This window comes from Capsicum annuum, chromosome 9, assembly GCF_002878395.1.
Source record: "Capsicum annuum cultivar UCD-10X-F1 chromosome 9, UCD10Xv1.1, whole genome shotgun sequence".
Classification (NCBI taxonomy): domain Eukaryota; kingdom Viridiplantae; phylum Streptophyta; class Magnoliopsida; order Solanales; family Solanaceae; genus Capsicum; species Capsicum annuum.
Window position 1 is genome coordinate 156,481,617 of NC_061119.1, and position 12,740 is coordinate 156,494,356.

Below are 12,740 nucleotides of genomic sequence, written 5' to 3' on the forward strand. Positions count from 1 at the left end.
CTCTTTGTTTTTCATCAAAATTGAAAAAATTTAATATTTTATGTCCAAAATAACCCACATAACCTCAAATATATTCATAATACATACCTGACAATGCTCTTGAACAACAAATTTGGACTTCTTATCATTAAAATGTTCATCGATTTGTTCTTCTTCGGAAGTTGCCAATGGATGTCTCGTGGTGCTTTCTCTTTGGTATGCATTAAGACTTGGTAACAACTCATCTGGGATTGTAAACTGCGAATCAGACAAATTTGTATCATCCAATTTCTCATCAGTAATCTGCAATAGAAATAAAAGAAAATATATAATTGTCTTATGGATTGTTATGATTTTTACATCACATAAACTGAAGTGCAATTCATTATACATACTCGATCATCGTGATGAACAATCCTATCAGAAAGATTATTATCCAAATTTATACTTTGGAGAAGCTCATCAGGGATTAAATGTTAAGAATCAATTTGAATGTTTGTTTTATCTGGATGCAAATCAGTGCACCCCTTGCAAACAATCAAAAAAATTAAACCAACTTCAAAAACAAAAATCCAGTTGTATATATTTATACAGGACTATATATATAAAATAACATATAACTGATACAAAAAAAAGTAATTACATTTGTGCACTCAAAAGAATAATAATATTTTCGTTATTTTTTACCTTTGTACCATCCTGATTCTCATCTAAATTTTGATCAACAATAGGACTGAATTGTTGTGGTGATATTTCAACACCAGCATAATCTATTTGTTATGCTTCAACCTCTGTATCTTCATGTTGTTGCTACAAGTATAATTTGAATAAACTACTATTATTTGATTTTACTTGATATGTATATAGCAACCCACTAAATAAAAATATTGTTGGAAAATACATTTCTTGACACACAACATATGTATTTTGCAATACATTGCATATGTATTTTTTCAAAATAAATAAATATATATTTTTTGAATAAACTCCATATGTATTTTTAATAATATACTGCATATGTATTTTTTACAAACTCTATGTGTGTATTAAACAAAATACATTTCATATGTATTTTTTTATATCAAATCATATGTATTTTTTGTGTAAACTTCATATATATTTTTAGCAATGTACTGCATATATATTTTTTCATATACTCTGCATATATATTTTTTTTTAATAATGTGGATATTATATAATAATAAAATTTTTACCTTGCTATGTTCAATTGCTTTGACCATTTTTTTGAACTTTTTCTTCACTAATTGACGAATTCGAGTAAACTCTTCACGAACTCCTTTAAACTCTTGATGAACCTGTATTCATACAAATTCATTAAACGCATATATTTTAATGTAAAACAAACATTTGATAAAAAAAATTACCTCTTCGCGGAATGCATCAAAAACTTTCTTAGAAATAAATTTTTCTTTCTCAACATGACTCTCACGCTTTGACGTGGCTACTTCCTCTACATGACTATCTACCTTTAACTGTACCTGAGGAAAAATAACCCTAGTTGTTTTCTTCCCTTCCTTTGTTTTTAAAGAAGAAGCTTGTCGTGTTGGAATTGGCTTGAATACTGGTGTCTTCATTACAGCAGCCTTGGCAGCACGATGAGGTGGAGTCCTCATTTGGGTATGGGCGTCATCAATATTCACTTGCTTTTTCCCTGCAGGTTTCTTCGCTGCTGGGGTTGATGCATCCACCTTCTGTTTCTTCTTTGAACGTTCGTTGATCTTCTTTGGTGGTGGATCCTAAAAGTCATCGTCAGAATCAACTGAACGTTCATCTTTAGTTACATCCTTCTTTGGTATTTCAAGCTTTGCCATTTCCATTTCAGTTGGCTCTATGTTCTTAAATACAACCTACGAATATGTTAAATAATATGTTAAAGAATTGAAAATGAAATAGAATATATGTTTACAATACATATCAATGCATATATATTTGTTCAAAACAAACCTTGTCATTGTCCTTGAACATAGCATTCATCAAAAACTCATAACGTGGATGAGGTGCAATCGTCTTCCAATTTAATAATCGGGGAATCTGATTCTCAACTTTCAATGCAATCTTTGGTGGGACATTTGAACAACACTCATATAGCCACACTTGAATAGCCAATGGCATTCCCTGAATCAAATAAAATTTGTCCCCAGCTTTCAGCCGGTTGTTCAAAATTATAGCCAGATCTTCAAAAGATAAAGAACCCCATGAAAAATCCTTATATCTACCACTATCTACCAAATCAAAATGAAGACGGGGTATAACAACAGTGTCAATGTTAGACAACACAAATGAGTGTAGGAAATACAGAATTGCAAATTTCTCAGCATCCGCATCATTATTCTCCCCCCATACTTTCTCCGTGAATGCTAAAAATAGTTGCCTTTTCTGTATAATTTTTTCCCCATTGAAGTACTTTTTAATCATCCTATTTGGTACACCCTCATCAAAAGTAAAGTCATACCTGTTAGACACACAATTCAATCCGGTTATGATAGCAAATTCCATGGGAGTAAAACTAAGAGAGGTGTCATTAGCAGATATCATAATCCCAGAAGAAGAACTACCCTTCACCTCAAGCATCATAACACATCTACACAACTGTGCTTGCACTACACACTGCTTTTTCTTCATAAAATAACCAAAAATGTTATTCTCACAAAAGTTTTTAAACTGTTCCTTGTTTAAAATCGCGCGTATGCTTCCATAAATATCATTGTCACTGTACGAGCACATGTGCGGTGCAAATCTTAGAAGTTTTCTGACAAGGAATATTTCGTTCCGCATCACCTATTCCAAGTAAAACTACCACTTCTTAATCTGTAAATAAAATTCAATCAAACAAAAAAAACATATAACATGCATATATATATTTTAAATGATTAAAATGCATATGTATTTTGATCAACTCATAAATGCAATCAACACTGAAAAATACATATCAAATGTACTAAAAATACATATAAACAATAGACTGTTACGATATTTGAACTAAAATAACATGCATATGTATTTTAACATTGTAAAACATACAACAAACACTGAAAAATATAAATACTCAATATGCATATCAACTACACTAAAAAAACATATATGTCAAAATTATTCAACTATACTAAAAATACAATTCAACTATACTAAAAATACATATCACCTATACTAGAAAAATATTTATCCAAAATACTATTAATGAGTAGTTAATTTCAACAATATATTTTCACATAATCCCTAAATATCATCATAACAGAAAATACATAATTACCTGAACACTAAAAAAAAAAAACATTTAAAAATAAAAAAAATACCTCTTCCTCACTTTCTTCTTCAGATTCATCATAAGATTTCTCAAGCTTGTCTTCAATTTCTTTAGATTTCCTTTTCTTCTCGAGTTGTTTTTTAGTTTTTTGTTCCTTTGGAGAAGGAGTTTTCTTCAACCTTTTTCTTTTCTTCTCAATTTCTTTATATATATATGTCTATCTATATGTAGCTATGGTATTATCGCATATCCCTTTCTTCCTCATTTATTCAGATTGTATACTCATTCTTTGGCCTTGTATACTATCACATATCCTTTTTCCCTTTATTTGTATATTGGCAAGGGATATACGGTGTAGTTTTAAGATTCCTAAGTATGACTGAAATAGGATAGTTCATCCTTGATATTTTCATAGCCTGATTATGCTAGTTTCGTGGATATAAGCAAAATAGTTACTCTTACTATCTCACTAGCTTTATTATGTGATTGTTGGACAATGGGTGTAGTTTTCATTCTGTTTATATGTTATATGTATCTTCATTAACTTTGAAGCTCAGTTGGCAGTTGCCTAATGAGTACCATGTATTTGGTACTCATACTACGCTTCTGCAGCTTGCAGATCATAGTATGGATTATCTTCGTTGATGTGTGCGTCGTGCGGAGCATCCATAGTTCGGAGGCCTAGAGTGAGCTCCTGACATTCGGAGTACTACTTTCCTCCCGCATATGTACTAGTCTAGTCTCTATGTTGTATTCAGAGATAGTTATATCTGTATATTCATTTAGTGCCTCATTTGTATTCTTCTTATGTTAGAAGCTCTTGAACTGATGCCACTAGGTTTTGAAATTATCTTGTATATATTAGTCTTAAATTACATAATTTCCATATTTTTTCCTTTATTTTTGTGGTAGCATATTACTAGTGGTTTCGAACTACGAGGTTGGCTTGCCTACTGGTGGGTTATAGTAGGTGTCAGCATTACCTAAGAAATTGGGTCGTGATATTCTTAAAGAGCTTAAACTTTCTTTCACACTTAACCAAAGAAAAAGAGAAAACTCTCTCAATAACCGAGAAAAATTGAGCAGTCAACTTAGGGAAAGGTCTTCCCCATATTTTAAGCATGAACAACATAAAATCCGAATCTTTCATGGAAGATATAAGCTAAATCCTTAAGTATTTTCACTTACCTTTATTAAAAAATAGAAGGGTTTCTTCAAGAACCCTAGCATAAAATTAGGACGGATATATGAAACTTTGAGAGAAAGAGAGAGAGAGCTTGAGAGAATCTGAAGTTTTTGTGACTAATAAAATGAGAAAATTATCCAAGGATAGGCTTAATATTCCCTTTTAGCCACTTCTCTTTTCCTCTTTCAATTAGGATGACAAAATGATTAAGTAGGTGATGCGCCTACTTGGGCAAATAAGTTGATCAAAAGTCTAAATAGGTGATGCACCTATTAAGTCATTCTAATTTAACTCTTGTGGGATTGGACAAATTAGGCCTTGACTTCTCATTCCTTTTTTTCCCTTTCTTTCTCTTGATATGGGCTAAAAACTGATCTATTAGTCAATGTAGGTGTTGCACCTACTTGGCCATTTTAACTTGACTCATATATCTTAAGTAGGTGATGCAACTACTTGTTACCTACTAGCTTAATTAAGTCAAGCAAGCACCTCACTCTTTTTGTTCCCCGTTCCCACTCTAAATCCCGTTACTTTAACTTAGTAGCAAAATAAACTTGACCATTTTAAACATAAACATCAAATACCACCTTTTTAAAAACTTTAATCCAAATACTTTTAGTTCAGTTAGTCGTATATGTGTGGGAAGGTAGTGGGTCATACAATAGATATGAAGTGCACTTGATATACTGTAAGTACTTGTTGGCTTGATAAAGCTTGTATGCACAATTGGTAATATTACTAACACTTGTTGATATTCTAATTATTATTGAAGTGCACTTGCATAAACTAGTGTACTTGTCTTATTATCCTAATGATATAGTGGAGAATGTATACATTATATCATTGTATAATGAGGAAGATGGGAATGTAAGTCTTATGTTGATGAGTAATTTATGTCCGAGATGAGTGTCTGGACGAGCAGTTATACTTTAGAGGATCGGATAACACGCTGGTAAGATCCTTTATATATATATATATATATATAAAGTGTCGGGTATCACACCTGTACGTATATGGATGAAGTTGATCCCTTGCAGGTCATGACTATTAAGCAAACATAAGATCACTTAGCGAGTGTGTACAGATGAGAGAGAGCTATGAGTGTGATAAGATGTTGATTATATTATTGTGATTCGGTATGGACGAATCCAGGTATTATGAGGTGACTGTTATGCTTCAAGATTTTGCATAATTTGGTATATTTGACTTATAATTAGAGTCGTCAATATTGTTCAGACTCATTGGGCTAGCCAGGCCCAATCGGTAATTTGATAGGGTTGGACTATAATTTTTATAGCCCGTTTAAGAATAAGGCTTATTAGCTCAGCCCGAATAAACCCGTGGGGCTTGAGCAATATGGGTTGGGCTAGCCCGTGAGCCAAACAAAAAATAATTAAAAAAATAGAATAAAGTACTAAGAATTTAAAAAAAGGGCCAAACTCAAAGTCTATTTGGATCATCGTAGATATTTAACTATTAATTATGTTTATAAAATATATAAATAATTAAAATACAAAATACCAAATTTTTTAAGGAATCAAATATGTTTGATGAAGATGACGTGGCGATGTTGAACACGCCATAAGTGCCATGAGAATTGTTTTTGGAGTTCATTTTTACTTTTAATGGACTAAATGTTGACACTTCTTTGTTTTTATTGTGATCAATTAAAACAAAATTGGGTTAATATTGCTAGTTAGCTTATTATATTATTACTCATTAACTGTTTCGTTTGTTCTTTAACATCTCTATTTGGTTTAAATTTAGTGTTAAAAGTTATTCAATTTCACATATTATTAGAATTTTTTTGTGAATTTGAGACTTGATTAATAAGTAGTAACTTTATGTAATATTATAAATATTTATGTAATTAACATTTTAAAATTTAAATTAAGATTATAAAAATAATATATTTTAAAAGTGGGTTGGCCCGTGAAGTCCCACGGCGCATAATATGATGGGTTGGGCTTGCTATTTTCTGCCTTGTCATGCTGATGGGCCAGCCCGGCCTGGTGCATCAAACTCCAAAGCCCATGTGGACTGGGCCGACCTGTATTGATAGCTCTACTTATAATTATATGTCATTATGTTGGTAGTGTTGATTGTCTGGAAGTTAAGTGAATTATCTGTCTAATGTGAATAGTGCTTACATGTTGAGGTACTTGTACTGTCTTATTTGATTTGTGGGATATTGTTGTGGTTGTGGAATTATTGCATCCTCGGTGATGTTGACTTAGTTTAATTACATGAATGCACTTTTGTGTGGCTGACTGAGGCATGATGTGGTACTAAGTCCTTTGTAAATTAAGGAAATATAGCGTGCATGGTCTTGGTAAATTAAAGTTGAATGTCAGAGAACGTGTTAGTAGTTAGTGAACTTACTACGTTAGAAATGAAATGATAATGTTAATCGAATTAAGAAAGTTAATTGAGAATTAAGTCGTAGTAAGGAGTGTAAACTTTGATGCTGAACTGTTATGTAAGATTGTCATGATTGATTTTGTTGATTGTCATATTGTGTTTACATGAATTAATTTTAGTGAGTCGATAATACTTATCATTATGTGTGGTATATAAATACTACTCTACTATATCCTTTTTGGATGTAGGTGTGTTGCAGGTTGACTTGGAGTTTCTTAGTTGGGATGGCGATGTACTCTTCTTAACTTTTGCATTGTATTCAAGCGGAAGGTGTCTCTCTTATTATTTATTCTCATTTGTAAAAGCTCTTGTACATGTCTAGATGAGGTCTTGGATATTGTTGTAAGATGTTGAGTGCATACGCTTGTAAATAATTTTGATTTATAATTAAGTTGATATAAATATTACTGCATAACTACATAAAACATTTACCTAATTTTTTATTAAATAAATGGTTGGATGGTAACAGTTCTCCTATCTAATTAGAATAAAGCAGGTGCACGACAATCCAGTGTTTTGGATTGTGACAATCCTTTCATTCTATTTTTAAAAAATAATTATTTGATATGTGAAGCCTACTGACACGACTAATACGAGTTCACTGCGCATGTCTATAAGGATTAAATGTTGTAGAATATCCATTAAACACTTTTTGGCCCTCTTTCTTAAAAAATAATTGTTTTCATGAAGGTTAATTCCAAATTTCACATAAAATTTCACTTATGAAATATGAAAGTTCATGTTGATGACTATTTTTCAATTATAGGACTAATTGAAAAGTGGCTAGTTGTAAATTTTACTTGTAATACTGTAATAAAGAGTTTTTTCATTCCCAGTTTCCAAGTTAGAAATGTTAGAAGAATCTCAATCATCTACTGCACCTTTTGGTGGAGGTGTAGCCACCTTGATGCAGGGATTCAAATAACTTTTACCCCTTGCTAAAAAGTTTTACTTATTATACATGTATTTTATTTGATAAAAATAATAAAATGCATGGTAAATTTAACAGTTGAATTCCTTCGAATTGAGATAGAACCTTGATCTAGCTTATTTATATATGAATTGAATTTCTTAAATAAAAATTTTGACTTCGTCATTAAGGAAGGTTTAGTCCTCGCATTTAGTTAGTCTCCCAACACAGATGAATCCTATAATTAAACATAGATGTTGACGTTTAGCCATAGATAGTAAGCAAGTTAGGGTCAAAGCATTTGTGGTTAAATATCATTCTAATAATAGGATAATTCCCAATTAATAACTAACGGACCACATCAAAATACAACGCCCAGTCATTCGTCTATCTCTAACAAAAAAATAACTTTTTAGAAAACATAGCTTATAATGGTTACAAAACCAATAAATGGCGGTATCAGTACCCATGACCAGAAAACAACTAAGCCCATAACCATCTGGTAGTCACCAACCAGTCAAAAATCAACTACCTTCTAGTACTCTTCTCCCTCTAATAAAAAACTCACTTCATTCTTCTTTATAAAATTCCAAAAATACATTTATTTCTCTCTGCTAATTTTGTTGATCAGTTTTTTCTGTCTAACGTTTAGAATCACACACTCTAAGCAATCCTCCTTAATATTGTGCATAATTATTAATGATGGAGATCATACAGCCTAGCAGCCTGCAGCTACAAACCATGTTGCAGAATTCTGTGCAGTCAGTTAAATGGACATATAGTCTTTTTTGGCAATTTTGTCCCCAACAAGGGTACGTACGTCTTTCTTTCTATTCATCTCATTGGATCGTATCTATTTTGATGTTTGAGTTTTGTATTTAAGAAAGTCAATTTAAAAATATATAGTTTGGAAAATCTGATTGATTCCTTAACAAGTGTTCATCTTTCTTTCATGTCGAGATTATCCTATTAAATAATAGATGATTCAGAATTTAGACATTTTGAGTTTTAAGTTAGGATAAATAATTGGTTCTGAACTGTAAATCTCATTTTATAGATGGTTTTTTCACCAACTTTTATGAACCCGCAATCTATTGCTATCATTGTGGAAAAAATTCTTTCCCTTGTATAGTTTTTTTTTTTTTAACATCATTCGTTGATATCAAGAATCGTCTTATTACATAGTGAAAGATGCAGTGACCTTGAAGAGTTACAGGAGAGTTTAGTGATTCAAAAAAGTGTATTTCAACTCTATCTATACTTATTTTTTGTTTACAAACTCGCAAACTCATGATTGAATCCGCCACTATCTACATCCTTAATTAATATGTATATTACTAGTCTTTAATTTGTTATTGTTTGATAGGGTGTTAGTGTGGAAAGATGGATATTACAATGGGGCTATAAAGACTAGGAAGACTGTGCAACCAATGGAAGTTAGTGCTGAAGAGGCTTCTCTTCATAGAAGCCAACAACTTAGAGAACTTTATGAATCACTTTCCGCCGGCGACTCAAATCAGCCGGCAAAAAGACCCTCGGCCGCCTTGTCACCAGAGGACTTGACGGAATCCGAGTGGTTTTATCTCATGTGTGTTTCTTTCTCTTTTCCTCCGTCCATCGGGTAAGTCATCACCCACGGGAATATATAACATATATACACTGATAGTTTAATTATTAGTACTACTTTTTTTTATTTATCAAAATTTCACATGACATAAAGTTTAGGCCATAACTTTGGTGTAATTATATTACTTATAAAACTTGTAGTCTTAAATATACTTTAATATTTTATGTCGATATAAAAATTTCTCATTAAGAAAATATAGAAATGTCTCCTTTATTTTAAACTAATTTATAAATAAATAATATCTAAACAAAATTGAACGGGTACGTAATGAGTTTTTTACTGCAGCTTTTATATTACCTAATTAAAATTACTACAAATACTTAACTACTTCTTCTAAGTAATCTTAACATGGTGATGTAGAAAGTTATACATGGTCGTAGCATTTCCTGCCTTCTTTCTTATAACTTCCTCCGCCAAAAAAAAAAAAAAAACCAATAACATACTTTCTTTTTTAATCTATTTTGAAAAAAATGATTTCTTTTCTTTTTTATAATATTTTAATTATTTCAATTTTTCACGTGACATATTTAAAATCACAAGATTAAAATATATTTTAGTACATTTGACGTAATTTTAATTTAGAACCACAAGATTCAAAAAAATAAATTATTCTCTTAAATTCCGTGTCAAATCAAATTAGGTCATTCTTTTTTAAATGAAGAAAGTATTATAATTATATGAACGGTTAGCTAGAATTATCTATAATATCTTAATGTAATAAATTAAATTTAGTTAGCTTCACTGCGGAGTCAAGTGGGGATAAGTTGCTTCATCACACCTTAATTATATATATAGTTAAAATTATTATTTTTGTTTACAGTAGTGATTAAATTTTCTTGACTTCTTCATGTATTTATTTTTATATATATATTTTAATCACTCTTAATAAAACCCATGATTTTAACACTCGTTAGCTTCCTGGAGTAGAATTTTCAGTAGAGTTAGCACACATTAACCAAATTCACCATACAAAGTAATTGGACAAGTCAGTGAGGAGTGTTACATTGAAATAAAAGCAAGGATACACAAAAGAAGCAACTTCAACTGTGACTTCCCTAACTCATTGATTAATGAGGACCATATATATATTCATAGAAATTAACTCTTGCAAGTCTGTTAGCTATAGATTAAATAAGTTGATAAAATAAGTTTATGTGGTAACTTCAATGCTTACTCTTCTTCCTTGTTGAGGGACTAATTAATTTTGTTGTATTAATTATAAGTGGAACACTTTGCAGATGTTATTTGCTCATCTTTGTACATCACCAAAACTCATTTTACAGAAATAGGATTCAATTATATTATTTCGAGGAAATAAAAAAAAATTCAATTTGTATAAAAGAAATTATCTTTTAAAATCTGTTGTGTAAAAATAAATCTCTCTTATGTGTAAAAATGAAATATTGTAAAAAAAAAATTAAACTAAAAAAAAATGTAAAGAATTAGAAAGCTATTTCTCCATCGTATCTAACTTTAATGTTGTCCAAACATCAAAGACAGGAACATCCGACTAAGTTAGGAGGAAATATGTATTAATATACACATATTTCAAGGTCAAAGTTGACCCTTTTTCGTTACAAAAGACATTCATGTATTGAAAATTTCACCCTCCGTTGTTAATCAATAAGGTAGATCTAGCCAATTTTTTTTAACGCTGAGTATAGATCTTAAACCAACTATAAGGTAGAGTAAAATGATCAGGAGTCTAGACCATTTCGCAAAGTATGGGGAAAAATTTGGATTTCTCCTTCTTCTCATACAATGAGAAAATTGTTTAATCATTTTTACATATAAAATAGTTTTTCTTTTAAATAAATTAATAAAAAAGAAGTATCATATACTCGCTTGTTCATTTTCACTCGTCAAAATTGTCATATGTTATTTTAAGAGTCAATTTGATTAACTTTTTGAGCTAAACTGAATAGATAAATTTAATATAAATACTCGAAAATTATATAATAAATATGATGAAAAAACAAATTTTAAAATATTAGTTAAAATTCATATGATTTGACTTTTGAAAAACAAAACATAATAATAATAAATAAAAATGAACGGAGGATGTGACAATATATATCATAATCTGATATTTGTTTTCATCAAAACAAGATTACCAGGCAAGGCTTATTCAAAGAAACACCACGTATGGATAATGGGCGCAAATGAAGTGGATAGCAAAGTCTTCTGTAGAGCTATTCTTGCTAAGGTATTATTACAACTATTTTCTTATGCATGGGAAATTTATTTTTCCACTGCATTCCACTTGACTCCCATTTATTGTTAATCTATGATCACGTTTTACCTTTCCATTTTAATTTCTAAACGTTACACAAATACAAAATTTATGTTTTCAATATTACAAAATATCCCAACTTCCTAAACATATTATAAAAATTTCAATATATACACAGAATGTTATGTATATGTCGGCTATGTTATTTATATTAATGGAGAGAGGGTAAAGTAATTAAAAAAAGTGAGAGAGTGTGTAATTACTTCCAAAATGGTTGGTATTTATGTTATTTATATCTCATGGATTGATTCGATACTAAGTTTAAGTTAAAATAAAAAAGGAGATATTTGTGAAAATATAATTTACAACATGTTATAAACCAAACGGGAGAGCCCAACCCAAAAGACTAGTCTAATAGGTGGGAGAACTTATTTGGCTTATAATCCCCTTAGCATTTCTCTATTTTTCCAATGTGGGACAATTGGTTCATAACAATCGCCTCCGCTTGAGAACCAACAACCTCATTAGTCACGGCTGAGCCCAGTTAGTCACGGCTGGCACCCCTCTTAGGTCCAGGCCACCACTCCTGGCGCACAGGCCACCACTCCGAGTCGTGGCTCCACGCGTGGATCGATCCTCGTTGGTCACGGATACGCCCAGTTGGTCACGGCCAGTACCTCTCTTGGGTCTATTCCACCACTACTGGCACACAGGCCACCACTCCGAGTCACGGCCCAACGCGCGGCTCCCCACACGTGGATCGGTCCTCGTTGGTCATAGCTGGCACCCCTCTTAGGTCCAGGCCACCACTCCTAGCTCGCAGGCCACCACTCTGAGTCATGGCCCAACGCATGGGACTCTCAATGAATGTTATTTCCTTCTACGGGTACGCAAAATCTGTATATGCAGAACAATAATTTCAACTGGAGTTCAAGTATAAACAAGAAGACAATGAAGTATATCAAATACCCTCAACACAAGATCAAAATGACCTTTCCAAGAGGTGTATTTTTTTTTCAGAAAATAGATGAAACAAAAATGAATAAGGCCAAGTCGTCCGAATTCACGGAGTATCCTTAAGAAAATAATTTCCCTCGCTGTACCCGAGGTTATAGAATT

At 31.5% G+C, this 12,740-nt stretch overlaps 1 protein-coding gene across 1 annotated transcript in view; it reads left to right on the forward strand.

Moving 5' to 3' along the window:
* Window positions 1-8,211: 8,211 nt before the first annotated feature.
* LOC107842687 (transcription factor BHLH42) overlaps window positions 8,212-12,740 on the forward strand; it is a gene marked incomplete in the record, with an annotated part of 23,295 nt that continues 18,766 nt past the window's right edge. Inside the window, 3 exon segments of the mRNA XM_016686645.2 lie at window positions 8,212-8,573; window positions 9,128-9,382; window positions 11,498-11,594. Coding sequence (XP_016542131.2) covers window positions 8,461-8,573; window positions 9,128-9,382; window positions 11,498-11,594 — 465 coding nt within the window.